The sequence below is a fragment of the Mchenga conophoros genome, linkage group LG8 (genome assembly GCF_057382185.1).
Source record: "Mchenga conophoros isolate Kocher_MC1m ecotype Shallow Benthic linkage group LG8, M_conophoros_male_GT1.1, whole genome shotgun sequence".
Classification (NCBI taxonomy): domain Eukaryota; kingdom Metazoa; phylum Chordata; class Actinopteri; order Cichliformes; family Cichlidae; genus Mchenga; species Mchenga conophoros.
This window is the reverse complement of record NC_140533.1, coordinates 18,809,014-18,834,132: the sequence shown is the minus strand read 5'-3', so window position 1 is coordinate 18,834,132 and position 25,119 is coordinate 18,809,014. Positions and strand designations below refer to the sequence as shown.

At 40.6% G+C, this 25,119-nt stretch overlaps 1 protein-coding gene across 18 annotated transcripts in view; it reads left to right on the top strand.

The window, feature by feature from the left end:
- tcf7l2 (transcription factor 7 like 2) overlaps positions 1-25,119 on the top strand; it is a 107,725-nt gene continuing 82,606 nt past the window's right edge. For 2 of the 18 annotated variants that reach the window (XM_085284702.1, XM_085284699.1), the window contains exons 1-3: positions 19,910-20,782; positions 20,983-21,049; positions 21,251-21,375. In XM_085284702.1, coding sequence (XP_085140828.1) covers positions 20,594-20,782; positions 20,983-21,049; positions 21,251-21,375 — 381 coding nt within the window. In that variant the 5' untranslated portion in view covers positions 19,910-20,593. Of the gene's footprint in view, positions 226-965; positions 1,126-4,052; positions 4,143-19,909; positions 20,783-20,982; positions 21,050-21,250; positions 21,376-25,119 lie in introns of those variants that run through there. The other 16 variants (XM_085284714.1, XM_085284706.1, XM_085284704.1 and 13 more) reach the window with 11 other exon arrangements.

Genomic DNA, 25,119 nt, shown 5'->3' with positions numbered 1-25,119 from the left:
ACTCTATAGCCTCCACAGTCACATGAGCTCAACCCAAAAGAGGACCTTAGGGATGGAAAAGGGATTCACATCATAGATGATAAATCTGGAGCAGCTGTGTGATGGGATCATGTGAAAATGGACCAAAATCTCTGAGGATGAATCTATGCCACAAAGAATTAAAGCAGTTCTGAAGGCAAGAGGAGGTCAAGTCAGTGCTAGCAAGATCACTTCACAAAGTGGCCAGTGAGTGTATTTTACTATTGAGTATAGATCTAGGCCTAAATTTCAGGGGTTATTAACTAAAAGTGAGTAAAAAGAAAAACTGAAAATAGCAGCGCATAGGTAATTAAAATGTTTTAAAAAGTGAATAAATGCTCGGATTAGCTTGCTAAACATATATTTAACTAACATTTGCAATTGTTAGCCGATATAATTGGTGGTCAATACTGTTTGTAACTTCCATAAAACATCGATAGACAGTTGAAATTATTACCTAGGTGTAAGACGGCTTAACAAATTAGTAGATATACATAACAAACAATAAGTTAAAATAGCAACATCAGCTGCAGATTATATAGCAAAAGTAGCCTAGCTTAACGTGAAATAGTTAGCTAGCAATACTTAGCTAAATATAATGGAACAACGATAGAATTGGTAATAATTAGCAATACATTCCTATTATCTTCTGCTTATTTCAAATCGTGTCATAGTGGTGTTGAAATAATCAGGGTCTTCAGGTTTTTCTTTTTATATATACAAAATGATGTTATAAAGGTAAATAAATGAGTTAGTAATAAGTAATAAATATAAAGGAAGCGATTTGATAAACTGAAAGGCACTATAGAGGTCAGGAATATTAGTGTCCTGCAATAACAATAGATTCATGCTAGTTGACTGAGTAAGCAGAGAGAAAAGGGGAGCTCAGTTTTATTTTAGCTGTCGGGATGTCTGGGTAGGTGTCTGTCAGAAATATAACTCCACAGGTTATGACATACAGGCTGAAGGGTGAGGGCTACTCACCAGAGGAGACACCATCCAAGAATACCAGAGATATGGACAAAGACAAGCTGAACATGAACCTGCAGGCCATGGTCTGAAGAATTTGTTTCAAAGAGCAAGAAATCAACGTAGAAAGAGGAAAAGGTCAGTGTATATCCGTAATGCACGGTTTTTGTTTTTGTTTTTGTGAAATCTATGAACTTGCAGTCTTTGCATAGTTTTTGTATACATGTGATGCACATACAAGGTTGTCTAGTCAGGTTATTATGGAGTTTAGCCTTTAGCCTAAAATAAAACGTTTACAAAGTGGTCTTGTAAAGTTCAGTTACATAGGGACATGCAGCTAGTTTTTGTCACAATGCACACAAAATCATGCAACTGGCTTTGATTAGAGACCATGTGTTAAGTACTGGTAAGGCTGGTTCAGCACCATGGACAGATTCAGCAAATTTCAGAGTGAGCAATTATCAGTGGAATAATGATAATTGGCAAAGAAAGGTCTGTTGTCGCTAATGTGGATTGTGAAATGGTCATCAGTACAGCTTGTGGGTGAATTTGAAATGCAGATGGAGCTAGAGATCGAGATCGAGATATTTCATTGTAATGCTTACGAGCAAAACCCACATAACTGCCAAATTCACGTACAATGAGTCTAAAACCTGGACATTAATTGTTTTTTACAGGTTCTAAATCTTATGTTAACAGTGTATGTAGTTTTGATTGGACTGGATGTTTCTTACAAAAAAAATCCTCTTAGACATGCTTCTGCCTTTGCATTTTTATGTACACAGACTTCTTCCTTTGACTTATTGATCAAAGAATTCAATCTTTTTGAAACATGACTGCTTGAGTTTTTCCAGTGATAATTTAAGTTGTAAAGTTTGGTGTTTCTCATTCTTTGTGAACAGAGAGGACAGAAGGTATCAAATCAGCTGTAAAGGGTACAGAAGGGTGGTCCATTATCACTGAGAAACCAAAGTAATACAACGTTTCATGGCCAGAGATGAAATAGTTGTTTTACATGTGATGCACACCGATAGAGACAGGGTGGTGATGAAGCAGAGGCCCTCCTGGTTACACTGCGTCTCCTTAAAAACAAAAATCTCCCAGCGTAGCTTCGGCTCCAAGCTGATGTGCTATAGGGAGCTGAGGTCACTGGTTCATCCGTCAGAGACGCTCCTCGCTGATGGATGGCACTCAGAGCAACGCGCGCCCAATCCGCTGTAGCCCTAACCGCCGAGAAAAGGCCTTTGCAGGCAGAGAAATAAATAAATAAACAGCAACATCAAAGGGATGTTCAAAAGAAAAACAAAGCCTGCACACGTTCGTTTGCAAACACACACACAGAGGCGCACATTGGCTCTCTCGCACACATCCGGCGAGAGAGAAAAGGGAGGCGGAGGGAAAAAATACAAAGGAGTGAAAGCGTACACATAGTTTACTCTCCGATGACACTCGGCTTGAAGAAAATCCAGACAAAACAAGGCAGAGTGGCGAAAATTGGAGCGTTTGATGGTTCGATATTCATTCTGAACAGACTCAAAAACAACTATCACGGCAAAAACTATATACAGATTCACTTTTGTTTGTTTGTTTGTTTAAAAAGAAATCTACAAACACCCTCAGAGATCTTTATTTCAAGTCTTTTGGTATCTCACTGTGGGGATTAACTGACACCTTCACATACTGGACATCCAGCTGAGGTTCAGCAGTCATCAGTAAATCTATACGTGTTATGCGTAGTCTAAAAAACCTTTTTAGGCATTCTTCAAATAACTGTTAAAGAACATGTTTCTTATTGTCCAGGAATCCCACGAAAACATCATTTGATCCTAGTAACATGTGATCTCTGTGAAGCCTGATATTGTAGCTCGTTCCACCATACCATATGGATTAATTTTTCCAGGATTTCACAAGTGTGGTTAGCACTGCAAAATGATGTCAATGTCAAGTGTTGAAAACTGTAGTTCCTCAAATTGCCACTTGAGGCTTGCTACACAAGTGAGTTACTCTCCATAGACTCCCATGCTAAAATGCTCACTTTACAGCAGGACTGAGAATATTTACAGCTAGTAGAAAAACGGGTTTGGTCTCAGTAGATAAGCATTCATAACAATTGTAAAGGTGTTGAATCCTTTTTTAAAACGCTTAAAGTTTGTTTGCTTTGGCAGCTGAAATTAGTTTGATCAGAATCAGAATCCTTGAGAAAATGATGTGGTCACAATTGCTCCAAGACAATAAAAAAGTAACTCACTAAACTAAATTAAACATATTACAAAGTTACAAAATATAACAAAATAGCACTAATATATACAAATAGCTCAATTATAAGTATCCCAGTATATAACACTAATGGTTGAAATTGAAGTGCAAGGATGTGCAAATATTATGGGTGTGCAGCTATTACAGTGCATATTGTGCATTTGATGGAGGAATTACCACAAGCAGGAATGATTTCCTGTTTTGTTCAGCGATGCATTTTGGTAATAGGCTAGCAAACAACCTGTTTGCTGTATTGCGGTGAGGTTTACAGTAATTGTACAGAACTTGCTCTGGACTTCATGTTAGGTTGTATCAAATGTTGCTGACATCAGTTTATACTGTTCGAGTCACTCACTGAATTCCACTTCTTATACCAACTTTATAGTGTCCGGCCATGGGGCTGATGTAACGTTGCTTATATCTTGCTGAATTCAATGTGAGAGTAGCAGCACAGACCAGCCAATCACAGCTGGTAGAAAAATATACTGGAACTCAAAAAACGAATTATTTTGCGTCTTACTTCTAAGCATTTCTTCACCCCACGCTCCACCTGCCAAGTCCCACTTTAACCCTTGCCAGTGGCTGAAAGTAACATTTGCTTGACAGTAACATAAAACAGACTATCGTCTGGTATATCCTTTAAGCGAGAACGAAATATCTGCCATTTGTTGAGTCCCAGTTAGGACAGTCTCCAGTTGCTCCAATGGTACTGCCGTCCTGTATCCGGCAGCTCACACAGAATGTGAAAAATGTAGGAGCCTTTTGTTTGAATGTGTCAAATAATCTACTTGCACTCTGTTTCTGGACAGAAATCTGTCTGCTGGGATTATAGAAGAGCACCAAGACGTCAGAAAGGAGGCAACAAAACTCCCCCCAAAAGTTGAAGAATCCTGTATGAGGTAACTTAAAGCAATCATTCAAAAACAAGTTTGAATTCGGGAACTTTTACCCCTTGAAGAGTCTTAGGATGCTTTTAAACATGTGGCTACTTATTGTATTCCAACTCAAAAATGCATCGTGATACCGGTTAACACATTTTCCTTCACTTCTTTCCTTTTGAAGACACGCTCAAAAATGATAACATTTACATTTATGGCAGTCATCACAGATGCACCGTGTTCTTCTTTGTCTCCTTCAACCGATTCCTGGGAACTGGAGCTAAATGTTATTGTTTCCACGATCGTGGATATTGGCAACCGGGAACCTCAGCAGATTGTGAGTGCTTTGGTTGGTTAGGGAGCCTTGCTTGCATGGCCTTGAGTTAGTCAGCATGGGCTCATCCCATGAAATATTGAGGAAGCTGGAAGGGCTGGGCTGGGGCCTCACGTTGGGTGTGTGTGTGTGTGTGAGTGTTTTTGTGTGATGGGGAATGCCTGACGGTGGAAATAGTGGATGTTGTGTCAGCTCCCCCAAACCAAAACAAACACCTATACCCCTCCCCCCTCTCCCCCCAGTGTACTCCTAAAATCAGAAAAGTGGATTGCAATATATCTTCCATTGAAAATATACCATTCTCTCTCTTGTTTTCGCACCCGACTCCCCCCTCCTGCTCACCCCTCTCTCTCCTTTCTGTCTTACACCAGCCTGACTCTCCTCCTAGATTTAATCTCATCCTTATTCCTGTACCCTTAATCTTTTTCTTTCTTTACATCTCCATTTCCTTCCAAATCAGCACCTCTCATCTTTCAGATTATTCTCCTTCACTTTCTGCTCTTTCTCTTTCTCTCTGTTTTCCAATCAGCCCACAGAGTTGCTGCTGTGTGTGTGTGTGTTTGTGTGTGTGAGTGAGTGTGTGTGTCTAGTCAGTCAGTGAGCTGAGCTACTGTACAGACAGTTTAGTACAGTTGAAAGAGCACATCAGACTTCTGCCCTGCTCTCTCTGAGGGCTGATAATATGGGCCCTTCTTACCTGTTAGGAGCTAGTGAGCCGCTGCTCCTCCCTTTAAATGAACTTCAGAGGGGGAATCAGATTGACAGGAACACAGAGAGGGCTGCCTCGTTTGACTGGCGGTCCTGTCAAGGTGAACCCAAGGTGCTGTCTCGGGCCCCGTATTGCTTTCCACAAGGCTGCCCTGGTGAGCTGATTGGGTCTTAATGGTGCAGTAATGACCCAAACAAGCTCTCGCACACTTATGCGCGCACTCCATCTCGGTCAAGGGCGCACTATTGCAACCCATTTTGGAAACTTAAAGGTCTAAGCCAGCTAATTTGGCAAGTTAACATCAGTTGAGCTTCCCTATTAATCTTTGTTTCAAAGTATGTGAGAGAAATATAAGGCGAGAGTAGTAAGTGTTTGAGAAACCATTAAGAGTGCGTGGTCTCGTTTTTCTCCCCGACAGATTCTGCATAGTAATAAAGGCGAGGGGAAGCCTCTCTTTAAGCCTCAGCACCTTAATAGCCTGTATGATGACACTTTATCTATAGTTTGTGCATATAATCACCAAACTAAAGGGGGCGACCTCAGGGCGTGGGTTCACCCGCTGACATTTGACATCTTTATAATTAACTGGGAAGGTCTAATCTCTGCCTTCAAATGACGTGTGGCCGCATTCCATTTAATATGCTTATAAGCACTATGTATTATTCAAATATGCTGATGAGGCTCCGTTACAAAACAGACTTTTTGACACAGGTTTTTCTCTCCCGTCGTGGTGGGGTACGGGGCCACTAATGGACGTGCAGGGATCGGAGAGCAACAGCCCTTCTGAAATTTTCATTCCCTGAGAAAGACGACAAAGTTTTCTCCTAAATCCTCTTTGTCTTACGCTCCTGTTTGAATTTAAGGAACTCCGGAATAACAGAAGCTAAATGAATGCTTTTCAAGGTGCAACCAAAAAGCTCTTAAAGTGAATTCTTTCTCGTAGTATAAGACCTCATTAGTATTAGGACAGGGGCTGCTTGTGTGGCTTTCTCTGAAGAGTTTTAATAGTTTTAATAGTTTTGGCCAGAGATGTTTGGAAGAATCAGCCATCTTTAGACCGAGGGAACCAGCAGAGCTTTTTATGGATGCGGGCTCTAACAGGGCTGGAAGAAAGAGCCTCTTATGTTCACTTTTGGCTTGAGTTACTTTTGAGAGGTTGGTGGTCGCTGGGTCAGAGGCTTCAGTGAGCCGGTAACCACTACACGAAGCCCTCAGTCCTCACCGGAGCTTTTCGGCTGCAGCAGAGCCTCACCGCATTCCCAGCCTTCCATCCTCTCATTTTAAGGAAAGGAAGGGAGCTAGAAATCACCGAGCAGCGTATCTTAAGACGCTATCAATGTTTTTGCCTTTTCTTTCACCAATCCATATTCATGAATCTCTTAGAAATTAAAAAATCAATATTAGACCACAATTAGACTGTGCTGAGGTCATGCGGTCTTGTTTTTTGGAAATCATACAAGCAACCACGGAGCAGCTACTATAAAAACAATGGAAAATTATTTTAATGAATGCATTATGATACAAGGTCATTACAAACTAGAATATTAATTGCATCTTTTGTCTTTTGAAACCACGTTTTTTGCACTAAATGTTGGCGATCTGCAAATCTAAGTGTTCTTATGATGTTTACGAAGTCTTTTAACTTTAAAATCATGGTAGATTTGGAGTAATTAAGAAAATGAGGCAAACTACTTTTTTCATTAATTTCACTATTATGTTGTCTGAAGCAAATATACAGTCCCTGGATGAGGCAAGTGCAACCTCTTTTTAACTGCGTATTATTTTAATACTCTGGTCTTCTCAGCAGGAGAAGAACGAGGCTGTGTTATTTATATAAGATAGGGGGCATTTTTCATACTTTCCTCTGGTTAATTGTTCGCATTGTCTTCAAAAAATCTAACATCCGAAAATGTGAAAAAGCAGTTTTCTTAAAAACAACCCCCCCCCCCCCCAAAAAAAAAAAAAAAAAAAAATCAAACAATGTCTGGTGCATGTGCCCTCTGTTTCAGGTTTATCCCCAGCCCGCTGTTTGGTTGTTACAGGGTTGATATTGAACAGCATTGAATCACCTTTTTTTTTGTTCCTTAAAGGTTTGTAAAAATTTGTAAATGAGTTCTTGCATTTGTTGAAGGCATATTTTCTCCCTGGTGCCCATGGGTGTAGGGTGTGTGTGTGTGTGTGTGTGTGTGTGTGTGTGTGTGTGGGGGGGGGGGGGGGTTATTGAGTGTGCTGTTGTTGATCCTGGGCCGTGAATCCTTCCCTGCCCTCTCCTCTGCCTGGAGCCTGCCCCCAGCCTCTCCACAACCTCCCACCGAGCTCCCTCCGTGTCGGGCTTTAGCTCCGACTTTTCCGTCTACGCGGCTCACCATCGCATCTCCCGCCTTCCCGTCTCGTGTCCCTTTAAACGAAACTGTTTTCGCTCTTCTTTCTGATTCTTGCGTTGCTTGTGTACCTGAGTTTTACAACCCTCAAACTAGTCCCTTTTAGAGACCCTCGCGGGTGTTTTTAACCTGCCTTCAGCCCACGTGTACACTTTACCTGCCTGGGTCTCTTTCAGAAGCGACTAAACAACAAAATGCTTAAAGCTTAATTTGACTTTAGGTTTATGTAACAGCTGTTGTGTTAATTGGAGACACACAGTGTCGCAAATCCAATGTTTCTTTAACTCCTTGGTAAGAAAATCACACCTTTGGAGTTACACAGCTGTAGAAAGTTAAAAACTGAGCACTTTTGAGTGGATGATAAAGAGTTGGCCTGGTCGTAAAATACCAAGCGACAAAGTATATGTGTTTTTTTTTGCTTGTTTGCTTGGTGCTGAAGTCCCACCAAGAGCACACAAAAAGTCATTACAAAAACCATAAAATACCGTAAAAGAAGCTTTTGTTAGCTTTAGAAAGAGCCAGATGAACTGTAAGAACTCTGTCAAACTACAGTACTGTGCTGTAACGGCTATCAGGCGCATAAGTATAATGCTGTCAACTGTTTAGCTGCTAGATTCCCAACTGGAACATTATCACATTTTCACAAATGCCTTGTTTGATGATTTCAATTTGAACATTTGCATTTACATGACTTAGTTTATGGGACCCCATTACTGCTGTTGTAGGCCGTGACGCTGGAGGAAGGGTACACCAATTTTGATCTTAATTAGTGATTTTTGGCTTCTCAAAATTAAGCGAGCATGATTTAGTAATACTGGCTAACGTAGTTGAGACAGACAGTCTGATGTGCTCACATTTACACCTATAGGTAGTTTTAAATCACCATTTAACTGATATCTTTGGACTTGAGAAACCAAAGTGCTAACCACTGTACCACAACGCAGCCATTTCTTGATGTCTGTGTAGGTTCTCAGGCATCCAGGTTGTGTTGGTCTTAGGAGCCTGAAAAAAGAAGACAACTGGACTTCTTTACGTTTGTGAAGATGCTTCAACCCTGATCCAGGAGGCTTCTTCAGTTCTAAAACAAAAAGTGGCGACACCTTGGACTCTCCAACCCCTACTGGGGGTTAAATACCTGGGATCTTTTGTTTTGGATCTGAAGAAGCCTCTTGGATGAGCATTGAAGCATTTCACAAATTTCAAGCTCCTAATATTTCTAAAAGATAAATGTTCTTTTTCATAATTTAACTCAGGATTGTCAAACATAAAGCCTTGGGGCCAGAATTGGCCAGCCAAAGACTCTAATACGCCCCATTGGATGGCTTTGGATTTTGCATTTGCATTTTCTTGTCATGTAGAAAATACTCAACATACTGATGAAATTGCTCTTCTTTTTCTTATATTAAGGCATCTCACTGATTAAATGTGTAGCTAAATCTTGTTACACTGACAGAAATTGGAATTTCACTGGTCCGGATAAAATCAAAGTGCGTTGTATGTGGCCTGCATTATAAAAAGACTTTAACATCCCAGTTTTAAATGTTATCAGCACACTCGTGTTTTCTTATGTTTTTGTCTGAATGCTTTCATGTTGTATGGAAAGGCTTATAGAAGGCATAATTCTCATTATCTACCCATGATGATATATCCCATAGCATATAACATGAGCCAAGCCTCGTGCCAAAGGTGCAGTATAGACATGAGCAGCATCTATGAGAATTTTATTAAAAAGTTCCAGACAGAAAATGATGCTCTGCACAAATATGCGTGGGATACACATAACATCTTGTGCATCTGTTCAGAGTGCATGTCCGCCAACGATTCTCTTTGCAGACACATTAAAAAAAACAAAAATCCAGTGAAGGCAACGGGCCTGTTGGCAGCCATATTGGCTGAGTGATTTATTACTTTTCTCACATCCACCTGTTGTTTTTCATGGGGCCTAATTAGAAGCCTGCTGTGTGTGTGTCATATTGTAACGTCAGTCAAACAAGCATGGAGGCAGTTGTGCAAAATTTGCTTACGCCCAAAATAAACAAGGTAAGAAATATTTGCCGTCTTAAGCCATTTGAGGTGGGGAATATTAAAGGCTTATCTCGCTTTTTAATGTCCTAAATATATCAAGAAAGATATTTCCCTCCTTTTCCCCTCTTTTCTGCCACTGTCCTCTCTCTCAAACAACCCATCTTTATCGCTTCGACACATCTCTCTTTCCTCTCCTTCTCTCCTTCTCTCCTTCCCTAGGCCCTGCAGATTGTCACTGTTATTTACCAAATATAGTCTGACAAAGAAGTGGGATTTTTTACTGATTGAAGATCAAAGTAGCAAAGTCTCCTCCTCGAAGCCCGCCCCTTCTATTAGCCGCCCTTAAGAACAGAGGAAAACATCAATTTCTCGCACATCAATGGCGGCTTCATAATCAATTGAAAAAGACACTTGTATGGGGATGCAAATCTTATCTTTGTCTTATTAGAGCTTTTAGAAGATGCATGTCGGGATTTAATGTTATGAAATAAAAGGGGGTCGCTTTTTTTTAATCTAAAGATGCAGAGGCGTTAGTAATGGTCGAAATCAAAGCCCAGAGACTGTGGTAATTACTGGAGGAGTTTGGCTATCCTTATTAATATTGATCAAATATTACTGTGATCTGATCTCTGGGCTTATGATGAATTTGGAAGGTGGTTAACGAGCACAAAGAGGAACGTGGCAAAGCAACAACGAACAGATGTCCATTTTCTTCTGGTTGGGATTATGACCATAAATGGTAGAAAGACCAGCAGAAAAAAAAATCTTATTTTCTTTTTAAAGTAAAATTATTTTCACTCACATTTTTCTCTTATTCCTGTATTCCTCCATTTTGCCTTAAGTCGCAACAAGGTGATGCACGCTCAGGCTGGTTTGAAAACTGGAAAAAGACAGTTGTGTCAAAGGGAATTCAAGGTTGCTTTTTCATTGACCTGATGATGATGTGCAGAGCTTTCAAATGGCCCTAAATAAGCTGATGTCCTCTAGGCAAACGGGATGCACAAAACACACTGATTCATCCACCAAGAATGCTGCAGATGATCACAGAATGTTAAAAGATCCTCATTTTGAAGTGTAAATAAGGCCGGCTCAAAAGTGTTGCCGGTAAGGGCACAATTTCTACAAAATATATCCCAATTCTAGTAAGCTTTTTTTTCACGTTAAGTCATACTTAAATGAAAACCAAAGGCATGATTTCATGCCCTGGAATATACATTGTAGATCACAGGGGATTGTGAAAGGTGGAAAATTCATTAATGTTTATTTCATTTAAATTCATATATCGAAATCCTCCAGCTATGAACACATAAACAAAAGAGTGAGGGGGCTTTGGAGCCACCCATGTGGAAAGCATTGATTGCTGCTTGCTTGAAGCCTTCAGGAGTCTATTGGACATAAAACTTGAGGCCAATTGATTTTTCTGCATTAATTTCTCAATTAGGATCTTCGAGAAGACCACGAGGGCTGCAGCCAAAACACTCCAGTTGAGGCTAAAGCATGAAGCTTTGGGGCCTTATTGTTGTGGATGTGTGTTTGTGTATGTGTGTGTTGGCACTGTATCTAATGTACCTACCACAGAACTATCTGTGTGATTATGAAGGATTGTGGGATCAATTTTCAGGAAAAACGAATACCTGAGAGGTAATCAATATTTGAACCAACTGTGCCCTCAAACTTCATACACTCACATCCCTCCATCACAGTCAAACATTAAAACAAAAGACCGACAGACCTTTAAGAGCAGCTGTGAGCGTACAGTATGTGTCATGTTGACAACAAAGAGCATTTAAACAAAGAGAGGAATTACACAGCTAAATATGTACTTTGGTATATTTGGTTGCCCTTGTTTCTTTTTTACCTTCTGTCATCTGCAAAATAACAACTGTTGAATTATGAGTGGGTCTTAACAATCAGGGATTTCGTTAAACATCCCTGTTTGACTAATGCAGTGAGGTCATGATAAGTTAAAAAGAAAAGAGATGCAGAATGTGAGTGTTTTGTTTTCTTTACAATTGGCTTTAGAGGTTTAGATTTTACTTAAATGTGTTAAAAACTTAGAACCAGATTAGTGCCTGCTTTAACTCTCAACTCTCAGTACTGTACTTTGAAGCATAGTACTGTGGAAAAGTCTTGAGCTGCCCCTCATTTCTTTATATTTTACTAAGAAAATGGGAACTACATGCAGGGATTTGCTGAAATGTGTAAATACAGTATATAAAGGAAAAACAGTTTGTACAATTCTAACAAGCTTGAAAATCAATATTGGTATGACCACCTTTATTCTTCAGCACAGCTTGAACTCTCTTAGGCAAACTTTCTTCTAATTTCTTTTCTTCAGTCTTCAGAAATAGTTCTCCAGACTTCTTAAGGATATTCGAAGCTCTTCTTTGGATGTTGGCTTTAGTTCTGTTTTCTGTCTGCTTCAGTAATGTTAAGGTTCGAGGCCAATCCATGACTCTTAGTGTTCCACAGTGTGTTTTTCTACGCAGCTATGCTGCTTTTACTGTGTTTGGGATCATTGTCATGCTGAAAAATGAAGCTGGTGTCAGTCAAACACTATTAGGATGGTACATACATGGTAGATTTTAAGGTCAAAGCAAAAGCATCCGTGTTCACAATTCTATCAAATTCGAAAAGATTCCCAACACTTTTCTTTAGACATTCAGTTTTCTGGCCCTCTTAGGAGATTTCCAGTGACCTTGTACATATTGAGAATGATTTGACCTAATCACTCCATAAGACCTATTGCCACTGATTTTCAGTCCACCTCTTGTGTAATTTGGCATAACTCCCTTTTTCTCTTCCTCAAGAAAAGCTTTATGACAGCCACCCTTCCACTGAGACCATTACTAATGAGGCTTTGGAGAGTAGTAGATGGACTGAAGGGTAACGTGCATTTCTCAGGTCCTATGTCAGGTCTCTGGTCGATAATATTTTCACGGACCGGCCTTTAAGGTGTCGCGATTCACAGAAGATCCAAAATAAAATGATACAACCAAGACAAAAACTGTGTTTTTTTTGTAAATATAATAATAAATGCGAATTCACTGTGTAATTGTGTAACTTTATTAGCAGCATCCTCCTGAAATGCGCCAACAACACTGAGAGTGACATCCTCCCCTCTGGTCCTTAACCCTCTCTGGTCACTATGGTAGCGCGTAAATATTTCTTTCAAAATAAGACGCACAACTACAACACGAGAAAAGACCCAGGGAAACCGAGTTAACGATAAAAACCCTGAAAACCATAAATTTCACACCCGTGGCTCAACTCTCACGGCCCGGTACCAAGTGACTCACGAACCGGTACTGGTCCGTGGCCTGGGGTTTGGGGACCGCTGATCTAAATTATAATTATAAATTATATAAATTATAATTATTGTGTCAAGGTTAAATGGCTAAACAAAATAACATCTGTCTGAAAGTGATCAGGTACAAGGACTGGACTAAAATGAGTGAAAAGCAGCCAATGTCCAAAGAAAAAGTTTGAAAAACTTTAAGAAAGCCTGGAGAACTATGGAGAAAGTCTGGCTCCTTATATGTAAGATATTGTATTAAAAAAAAACTAATGGGTGATTCATGACTTTTGCACAGTACTGTATGTGTAATCTATATTAAGATATTTTTTGACAGCGTGGTAGTGCAGTGGGTAGCGCTGCCACCTCAAATTAAGACTGTTTCTTGATTTGAACCTGCTGGACAGCTGGGGGGCTCTCTGTGTGGAGCTGGTGGCTGCATGGTTTTTCCTCAGGCGCTCCGGTTTCCTCGGGTGTAACCTGTCTCCGATGGCTGGGATAGGATCCAGCTGCCCTACGACTCTAGCTGGATAAGCAGTTAAAAAAATGGATGGATAAATGAGACTTTAGTGCCATTTTATGAAAGTTTACTTTACAAAATATACATGACAACAATAATTTCTAGAGACAAACACAATATATGGTAATGATCAGTTTATTAAGTCAAAATATTAACATTATAATATGGAAAACCACTGAAAACTTTGCATAATGAGTGCTTTTACTTTAATTGCTTGTGATTTTTAATACAGGATTAAAAAAATTGTTTGACATTATGCTACTTAGTAATGACCTAAATACTTAATGCAGTTGTCTGGCTTATGTCCTTAGGAACAGGCACACATAATATAAGGCTCTAAAGTGTTATTTAGGTGTATAAGATTTAAATTAAAAGAATGAGTCTTATAAGTTAGACTATTACTGAAGTCAAGATAAAGAGAAGATCAAATCTTTTATTTGCCATTTGCACACATACACTGGGTCTGGGAACACAGGAACTCGGAGTCAAATAAATACAGATGTATATATACACAAGTATAAAACAAAGGACACACTGAGGTAAAGTAAGGTGTTTTATTTAACAGATAAAGATACGAAAAACAACATGTCAAGTAGTTTCAGGTAAGAATCTGGAGGAATGAGATGTAAAATGTGTGTTCCAGTGTTAGATAGGGCACAAAGGAGTCCAGTGTAATTACATAGAGACTAGTTAAAATGGTAATGGTTTGTACAAAAGCTTCCCACCCTCTACTTATATTACTCACAGTTTTAAACAGTCTAATAAAGACTGGATTTTAGCGCATATATTTTACAAAGCGAATGCAACCTCAAGTAAACAAAAGGGGTTTGTATACACGACAAACAGATTTTGGCTCAGACCTACATGATATTCTTGTGGTTCTCTTGTTTTGTGTGTGTAGATACCGAGAGCAATATGTGACCACCAAGATATGAGCCTTCGCATCAGCTATAACCTGCTCACAACTTAACCTTGGATGATGTTTAGCTTTCTTTTGACTTGTATTGCACAAAGAACGCAGACTGATGTCTCATTAAGCGGCTCATCTTCCACTCTGTTAATGAAAACATAGCCAAATGAACACGCCACGGCTCTGATTTATACCGAGAGGCGACTCATTTCACACAAGGTCACGTCTCCATTGTCTCGCTCGTTAATAACGGCGCACGTTAAAGATGCAATGGGTTCTCTGTACTCAAGCTTTTTCCAAGAATTTATAGCATTGAAAGAAAACCCGTCGCTTCTTCATAACTCTGCAAATGAGCAGTAATGTCAAGTTCAAATGGGCGCTCTTTATGTTTGAAATAACATCTCAAATTCCTCTCTGTGGGTTGGTTTACTGCAAAGACGTTTAGATAATGTGCTACCAAAACTTTGTCTTCAATGAGCATAAGTCCCTTGGATATCTTAAAAATAGCATGCATACACAAGACAACAAAAGTTTGCTGAAAACTCGCACGCAGTCACACAAAGGCACCTGTTTCCATCATTTACATAACCCCCAAAAAAGGTCAACTTGCCCTTACTGTGATTTTAATTAACGTCTCATTGTCAGGAACATGAAGAAGGCACAGTTCCCTCTTTTTTCCTCCTCTTACAATAAGGCCCTCTGCTTCCTGTTTGAGGAAGCACCTTCTATGAGACTCTCCCTCTCTTAACCAAGAATCAGAAAGAGTTTCTCCTCATTAAAAGCGCAGAGATGTCAACGGTCCTGCTTACAATACCATTAAAGAAGAGGGAGTCCTGGTGTTCTTCAGAGGGATAAAGCAGGACTCAGCAGGGAGATACTTTCTCCACATTTGTCCTCTTTTACTTTTTCTTTAGTGGTGAAAAACATGAAGGTCACAGGTTAAATTTGTTGTCTGACTTTTGCTTTAGCAGCTCGCCAGCTGACAAGGTGAACACCTCAAATTCATCAGGATTTTGCCGCCTGAGTGCTTATGTGCATCGTTGCAGGGAGGGCCGTGCTTTTAAGAAGAATGCCAGTGGGCTTTACCCATCTGTGATTCCTTTATGCAGGCTGTCAGTGATTTCTGCGTGACAAAGGCTACTACATGTTTGCTTTGCATTACATATAAACTGAATTCACAGAAGATCCATTAGGAAACACATGAATGACATGAGTCACCTGAATCAGCCTATAAACATCTTCTTCGGCTACCTAAAGCCAGTCTGAAAATATTACTTAACCACCAACCGATTGGCTCAAACACCACTGACCTTTAAGCAACATTTACCAGCCAGCAGCGGCTTGGCTTGCTCCTCTCTGCAAGATGCTGCTCTGATGGACAGGTGAACAGTGTGTGCGTGTGCATGTGCGTGTGCATGTGTGCAGCACAGTACATAAGTTAGCTCGTCTAACAGGTGGATTCCATGTTTAAAGAGTTCAGGCCCTGCCTCGGACCTTGATTAATGGCTATCTCGTCCATTTCTGAAAATCGCTCGGCTGTTTGTTTTGAAGGCGACAGGAGACAGCTCACGTAGTTCCCATGATGCTGGCTGCGCGGATGAGTTCTGGAGACGCTCAGCTCCTGCTTGAGTCCGGTTCCTCCAGTAATATGAAGAGCAGTGTGCCTACATTCAGCACACACGTCCAGTCTGTTAGCTTGCAAACAGACTGGACGTCTGTTTGCAAGCTAACTCCTCGTCCAATTTTTTTTTCTTGGCAAAAATAAAAATGAAACTTTTTTACATCCTCAGGTTTGACCTGTTCTGATAATTGAGTCACAAACTTTTAACCTAATGAGACGCTCGCCGAGCTGTTTCTTTTATTACTCTCGTGGGGGTAATATTGATTTGGATGAGTGCAGAGTCACAGGCAAATTCATTATGCTATTATTCTTATCCTGTGCTGTCATCACTGAGATTTGTAATGTGGGTTATAAACACAGACAGAAATTGAATGCATTAAAAAACAAAACAAAACATTGTGCTTTTTATACTAATATGTTCCTGCAAAACACATCCCTCAGACATCAGTGACCTTCAGTGAGCAGACGCACTGGATTTCTTCTTTCTACATTGATAACAGGTCCTCTCTGTGAAAAAGACATAACCCTCAGCCCTTAAAGCTTTGGTCAATATAACTCTCTGAGCGTTTTCCTTCTTAAATTAATTTCTGAAGGATTTATGAATGGAATTCCTGTATACAAAGCTTTTTTTTTTCTCTCAAATAAATTGTCCTATTGTGTCAAATGATTACAGTGCTGAGGGGCAAGGGAGCAGAGAAACTCCTTTTGTACATTTACAATAAGAGTGAAAATAAATATATAAATGTATATATCGACTGTATATACATTGTGCACATGAAATGACTTCATTTTCAAGAAAGCGGCTCTTTCCTCATCATTTGCCACGTTTTGATGTATAGAATATAAACCCCCCAATCCATCCAGTGAGTAATTAAAAGACACAGAAATGCTTAGACAACAGCCATGCACTCAATCTGGCGAGCACAATGAGAGGAAGAGTGTTCAAGAAAGCGGGCTCAACCATTTGCACACAAATGCAAGCGCAAACTAGATATTTGTTGTGTGATTTGGCTTTTAGCCTAAAATAATATACAGCATTAGACATGGTTTTCATAATCAGGTAAAACAGACATCTATTTCTCCATCCTGTCCATTCTTTAAAAAGGAAAAAAAAAAAAACCCCAATGAGGACTATTAGTATAGATGTAATTACGGCTAACTGCAGTATTATCCCGGTGATAGAATTCATGTGAGCCAAATGCCAAAAAAAATGCTCCGCAGCATCTTTCTCAACAATAGAGGGAATTTGCAAATGCACATGAAGTTAAATGTTAAGTCTGGCTTATTAACAAGTAAACAAACCTCGTCGCAGGAATAAATAAGTTACCATAAAACAGCCTGCTTTTTTGTGCAGGAAAAAAAGGAGGAAAATGTCCAGCGTTAATATGTTAATCAGCAACGAGAGACCTTTTAGTGGCAACGCAGATGCATGATGGGAAATTAACCGTTTGACAACGCAGAGCATGTTCGCTGCATGTTGCTCGAAAGCAGGCGACTATTTGCTGTGATGTCTGAGGATTCGAGGACTCTGAATCTTTTTAACCCTCCTCCTGTTGTGTTTTTAAGACTGGGAACAGCTGTAGACAAACTTTATTTAGCCGCGTACATGTGAACACAAAACCTATGGGATATTTTTGTCTGTGCAGGCTGTACATAAACCAGTACAGCCTAAACACATGTCAGTTTTTACTTGTGCAGCTTCTATTTGCTTTACACAAACATGAAGCATATGTGCAGGGTGGTGGTGGGGATTGAGAAGAATTATGAGATTATAGTAAACAGTAACTCCTCTTCATGAAAGCTCTTTTCACCAAAGACTGTTTGGACTGGGTAGGCCATTTAATTATTCAAGCCACTATTTGAAAGCAAAGGAGCAAATTAAAAGCAAAATGTGGACTACTACGTAAAAAGCTTCTTGTGTGTGTGTTGCAAATATTGCTGCATGCGTGTATATTTCAAAGCAATGTCGTGTTTTGTTCCTGTAAAGCAAAAGCAAAATGATCAAAGCATGCATTATATACTTTTAATTTGACATTTATTTATATTAAATGTGTGTGAGGGAACATTAGTGTGATTAAATCTGCGCCAAGTTTCATTTCCAAAAGTGCCAGTTCAAAAAAAAAAGAAAAGAAAAAAGGTCAGAGTGCGATCATGTGATCAGGCGCAGGTGATGCTTCTGACTTCCTCCACGCGCTCAGCCAAAGGAGGATGAGGCAGTCTGCGTCTGCACTGAACGACAGCCACAAGGATGCAGAGGTGAAGATGCCGGTAACAAAATAAATAACAGCGACAGACACTGAGTGTGCTCCCGCTCCATCATTCAAGGCAGCGGCGGCAGCAGCATAGCCTATCATTATGATATTAAAGGGTCCTGTAGATTAGAATCACCAGGGCGGCATCAGAGGCAGGTGTCCCCACGGCATGCATGATAACATGCTGCCAGCCCCCAGTAAACTCTCAGGTACCTGCTGAGGCAATCCGGGGAGAGGCCAGCTTGGATCTCCTCTGCTTTGGTCTGGTCTGTGTGGGCTCGGGTTTGGAGGGCCCCGAGCGGCAGGGTGCCTCTTCTTCTTCCACCGGCTGCCTAAACACAGACACACTGGATGAGAACCACAGACGGCAATGCCTTCCCCTTTTCCTCCTCGCCCCCTAACACTGCTGGCTGGGCTGCAGCCAGCTAACACAATCACAGCTTTCACCGCATCCAGATAAGGCACATCAGTGATCACCGAGCGGAATCGTCTGCTTTCATGGTGCTGCCTGGTCTAGGTGAGTCAGGCAGGCAGATTCACAGCACAGTGGTGCTACGCTGTGCACATAATTCCCCATCAGTTCTGTTTGACAACACTGCTGAGAGCAGATACAGAGGAATTAGCGTCATAATATTTGTTTTTATGCGTCTTAGAGCGTGATGACATGAAACAATATTTTTTTAATCAGCAATTCTGTGGCTTGTTTTTTTTTTTTGATCTCACACTCTTTTATTTTTGCCTGAAAGGAGCCATGTTGCAACAGAGTGTAAGTGTCACCTGGATGTATGATGCAGCTCTGTTTCTTGCAGCTATATTTAAATTTTTTTGTGCATGTGTGTGTGTGTTTGTGTGATTACTCCATCAAATATTGGCTGTAAGAGAAAATGCATTTCCTGCCTGATGAGGTTCACCTCCCCCTCCTACTCATTTACCGATATGCATATATATAGATATATATATGTATATCTATATATTTATATATAATATATAATATAATATAATTTCTTTTGTTATTTAACGCATACCCTTAATGAATCAATTTTATTTTGAGAAAACTGGTAAACATTTTTCTCTTTTTTAAAAAACATTTTTTATAATAATTTTATGCAATGGCTTTTAGATGATAAAATCTATAAAATCTAAAAAAAATATGTATATCGTCAAATTATAAGCAGTTCTCTCAACTTTCTTCCTAATATATGCATATGTGTAGTCTGCAGTATCATATAGCTGTCTGTGGTTGATTTTCTGCTAAATAAAACGCAGAATTGGAGCATCTAAATCTGCATCAGTTGTTTGTGTCCAGCCTGGGTGCTAAAAGAGAAGAGAGAGAGAGAGAAAAATAAATAAATATATGTAGTCAGTCTGTGCTGCCAGTGAGGAATTCAGGTTAGTCCCAAAGGACATCACACCTGTCAAGAAAGCAGGATGCAATAACACCCTCCATCCCAAAAAATAGATCTGAGGAAACATTATCTAATATGATGAAAAATAGATCTAAGGACCTGACAAAGCAGATAAAGTAGGAAAACAAGGTCGGAGTAATAGCTTTTATTCTGCCTTGATGGGCCTCTAGTAGTTAGTATGCAAACTAAGGACAGATCCAAAAGTAGGTTAGAGAATCTGAATGTGAAAGGATAGGATTGGAGGGGATAAAAAAATAAAACTTTAATTTCAGCTATGATCTTAACTTTATTTGGCCCTAGTGTGGCAGACTGGTCGGGAACAGAGGAGTCAAACTGGTTGCAAACAGCCTGAGGAAGTACCCTCTTTTCATTTTTTTATTTTCATTTTTTCTTCCTCCCCCCTCTGGGAGACCGCCCATATGTGCGTTTAATCCACATTTGCAAGCAACTCCTATCTTCCTCCTATTTTACCATCACTGTCCTGCTCCCAAACTGCCTTTTTCCTCCTCACATGCTTTTTTCACCGCAGTCGTCCGCCGGCTTCCTCCAGCCTCCATCTCTCACTATCTCTCCCCTCCCTCCCTCTCTCTCTCTCCTTTTTTTTCCTCCTATTTATGAAAACGTCACTTCAAGTCCCTCCCTGTTTGAATCTCATTAGTTTCTTGTGTGTTTCTCCCTGTCAATAATCCTGAATCCAGACTCTCTCTATTTCCATCCCTCTCTATCTGTCAATCAGCGCCGCCTTTGAACTGAAAACCACTCCGACCAACTTCAACTCACTCAATCCGAGCGGCTCGGCTCCTTCTCCGGCTTCCTTTTTCTGCCAAGATTCCCTTCTTTTTTAGTTTTGTACCAACCGCCAGAGCTTTGGAAAACGCCAATACAGACCCCAAACTTAAACTCGGACTTTTCTAGATCACCGAGATCAAGGTTTTTTTTAAAAACTTTTTTTTTGGTTTTTTTGTGCCCCCTTGTCTCTTAAAAAAAAAGAAAAGAGAAAAGATTTTTGCTCGGGAAAAATGCCGCAGCTCAACGGCGGTGGAGGGGACGATCTGGGCGCAAACGATGAAATGATTTCCTTCAAAGACGAAGGGGAGCAGGAAGAGAAAATTTCGGAGAACTCCTCGGCAGAAAGGGATTTAGCAGATGTCAAATCTTCTCTTGTAAACGAGTCGGAAACAAATCAGAACAGCTCGTCGGATTCAGAGGTGAGTTCAGTCTGTTTCTTCGCATGTTAGAGAAAAAAAAATCGGGGATCGATCGTCCCCCCGGCGCTGTTTTTAAGTTTAGGGGCCTACATTTACTAACACTGTAACAGCGGGTGGACTTGGAAAGAAAGTTAACTATCGCCCTTCACCGTCCGCTGTGCTAACTTTAACGCAATCCTTGTGTTTCATTGCATTTCAAGGCGGAAAGACGGCCTGCGCCTAGATCTGAAACTTTCAGAGACAAAACAAGGGAAAGTTTAGAGGAGGGTGAGTTTCTGCTTTATTGTTCACTCTTGTTTTTTATTTTATTTCTACCTACAACATGACATTATATGTGCCTGTGCCTCCGCCTTTTATTATGCAATTGCAATTTTTTTGCAAAAAAAAAAAAAAAGTTCTCAAGGCCACTTTATAAAAAAAAGTTTTCTTCTCTCCCACAACCCCCTCTTCCCCCCCTCGCCATGTTAGCTGCGAAAAGGCAAGATGGAGGGCTGTTCAAGAGCCCACCGTACCCGGGCTATCCATTTATAATGATCCCCGATCTCACAAGCCCCTACCTTCCCAATGGATCACTTTCTCCAACAGCACGCACAGTAAGTTCATTTATTTACAGCTTGTATGTGCACACACACTCGTCACACACACACACACACACACACACACACACTGACTCCCCGGGTTAGGCGCCGAGGCAAAGGCAGACGCGGAGTGTTGTCACCCTGAAGTGCAGCCGATAAAAATGCAGAGCCAAGTTTTGCAAACTCCCCGTGAAGTGTACAGTACAATGGCATGCATGCGTGCATGCGTGCCCGCACGCGGCTCCCAGCCCGTTTGCCCTGGTCAGAAGCTAGCATGCTAACAGTGCTAAAGAGCTGCAAGTGGGTTAAAATAAAAGGAGAAAAGGAAAAACAGAAATAAGTAGGTTATTGTTATATGTCAGCTTTACGTGCACGGCATTTTTACCAATATTTTTAGCAACTTTTAAATCAAATGCACAAGCCCCTGTGAAAATTTTATTCTCCTTGTTATAATTTAATAATGATTATGACATTATTATTGTTGTTATTATCATTATTACTACTAAGGGTCTGCGTATTCTCCAGGCTTACAAGTGCATGTTTTTACTCTCCTGAATAATGCAGTTGGCTTGTGTTTGCATGGCCTCATCAAAAATGCCCTTTTTTCTAAATGCAACACCATGCATGAGCATTCAGGCCTTTATATAGCAGCTTTTCTGACACACTGTAAGCAGGGGAAAGCAGTGTAAAACCACACAAATAAAATCAATATGCAAATTGGGTTGGTTTTTTTTTGCAGAGTGATTTGCATGTGTCAAAACCTGTAAAGACACTATGTAAAAGATGCATGCGTGATAGCTTTTCCCCCTGAAACATCAAGCAGTGCATTTTTTTCTTTTTAATTTAATTTTTTACTTTTTCTAATTATTCTTTCAAATGCGTGTGTATATATATACATATACAGACATATATATATATATTTCTATATGTTTGAATGTATGGTGTGATTTACTGATAGGAATTGTGTGAGACTGTGTTGTTTTGCATCTGCACTGCCTTTGCTCCCAGCGAGGAATCCATGGCAAACATGTGCCATGCAGTAAACCCATATTTATAAATAAATTCATGTTATTTATTTAAACACAATCAGCCATGCTGTAATTATGCCCACTTACTCATTTGCTCAGCACCTCGCCGGTCCCACTGGGCGATGGCAATCCTTAAGCAGCATAATTTTCTCAACCATGGGTGTTTTTGTTTTTTTTTTTCCTTTTTCTTTGCCCCCCTATTTTAAACGGTTGCAATTACAAGTCTGCGCTTTAGGACCTGTCATCTCATTTTACAAGGTTAAGGCAAAGACCAGGCATTAGGAAATGTGACCCTCCAACACCCCCCCGCCGCCACCACCACCACCACCTCAGCTCTGCCTAACGAAACTGATATTTGTTACCTCTTTTTTTTTTTTGTGTTCTCCGCACACCTTGGAAATCAACGCACATCTGACACACAATGCCTTCTTTTGTGTTTGACACAAATTCTGCTTTTGAGTTCAACATGATCACCCATGGTTTCACATGAAATATTTCTTTTGCTGCTTACACAGGTTCTCTCTTTGCGTGCGTGCTTCTTTTGCACATAGGAGAACATTTTGCCATTCATTCTCTCTTAGTCAGCCAGCCTTTTTAACGCTGCTGGCTGGTATGTGGAATTAGTCACTCATTATTCTCATCAGCACTGACACAAACACACATTCACAACAACACGCATGATTTGAAGTGAAGCACTTCCTTGTTTCGATGGCAGAGTTTTGTAGTTTGCTGTCACACACTACTGTGTGTGGAGCGCTCGTTTCCTTGTGCTTATGCAGCAGTTAGAAAAGCAGTAAACTGTGTGGTATGGCTGGAGGATGCTGCGGCGAGACCGTATTGACCTTTGCCCTCTTAATGATGCCCTTGAAATACTATTCTCGGACATAATTGAGGAAAGGAAAGATTTTTAATTTTTTTTTTAAAATATATGCTCCCAGATTTATTTATTTATTTTTTTATCTGTTGTTTTCCTCTCTGTGCCGCTTTCCCTTATTTAAGGAAAAGTCATTACAAAATCTAAAAGAAGGAGGTGCTCGTTTGCAGATGATTAGGAAACCTTTATTACAGCTTAACCTACTGATGCACCTGGACGTGGTTTTTGACTTATGGTGGTCTTCCTACTGTACTGCCTCGGCCCCCTCTTGTCTGCAGCGCGCTGTGTGTCCAGCCATTAGCGCTTTGAAGTCAGCGGTCGCTGTAATATAAATCTATTAGACTTAAAGCTGGCATAAATAATTCACCTGGACATTGATTAGCTGTCTTGCTCCCTAACATGTCATGTAAGGCACTGAATATGACTGCTAGTATCATTAGAATGAGACTTTCTCCTTCATGGCATGAAAGGCTTTGATTCTCGCTGCTTTTACCTTCGCCTTTTCTTTTTCTCCACTCGGTTTTGGTGATGCTGCGATGCTGGTTTTTCCTTTTGCCTCTTTAAAAATTATATAAATGAATACAATTGATTGGAAGTCTTACAGGCTAAATTCTGATGGGTTTAAATGTTTCCCATCAGCTGGCGGTGATTCTGATCTCCCTGGACGTCTTAACTTGCTTCACTTATTTAGTGTTTGCATGACTTAAGGAGGGGAAAAAAAGATTTCTTGCATGTGGCTATTACGATAGTTTGTCTGACCTCTGGGAGTCATAACCAGTGAAAATTTGTTTTTCCTACCACCTAAGCCCAAGGAGGCTCACAATTTAGTATCATTTAGCAATTTGACATGACGCTGTGCCCGGGCTTTAAAAGCCTTCCTGCCCTCGTCTCCTCCTCTCCTTTCCCTGCCGTCTCCCTCCTCCCTAAACCTCACACAAAGGCCTACTGGATCACTCGGTGCAGGTTGAATTGCAGAAGTGGCCTGGCTAGTTCACCCTGGGTTTTCTATCTCCTTTCCCCCTGTTCCCTTTGCTCTCTTCCTTTCTTCCTCACTACCTTTTGTTTCCTGCCAATGCTAACACTAGGCTTTTTAAAAAAAGGTGGCGGGTTAACTCCCGGTGCTGTGGGCTAATATCTACACCTCAACAGGTCTGTGGATGCAGAGGCTGAGGGAGGGAGAATGGGATCTGGGCGGCCAGCTCCCCTGCATCGGGGCTGCTGGGCCGTAAATCCACTGGCTTTATTTACTGCCTCGCGGACTTATGAATGTTAAGATATTTGACGCCACCCCTGGCCCCATAATTCTCCAGGCCTGGAGACTTTTGGCGGAGGTTTTGAGTTTCGACGTATAATTACGAGCAGTTTAAAAAAGAACGAGAAAGTGCACGGGGTGGGGAGCAAAACGGGGGATGAAGACACAACACTGTGCATCCAATACTGTGTTTAGAGTGGGAAGGGAGGAAAATAAGAAAGACTCTCCGAGAACCCGTGATGATTCTACTACAGGGCGGTGAAAAGGCTTTGTGTGGTTGAAACAATAGTTTTCTCCCCTTTTTTTCCTCTTTTGTTTCATTCGTCTAGTCACGCCAGGACTGCTCATGTTGCTGCACATTCACCTATTTTTTTAATAAAAAAACATAAATCTACTTTGATACGGGGGCCGACTCGGTCTTTTGTCTTTTTTTATTTTATTTTTAAGGAAGAAATAATGGAGGATTTTCTGGTGAGATTATTATAATCAACACGCATAAGTGCACACCACCTCCTTTGTGCTCACGTGCACACATTGCTGTGGCCTGTTATCTGTTATAAATGACACAGACAGTATCTTTCCTAAACATGGCAGCAGCATAAGCA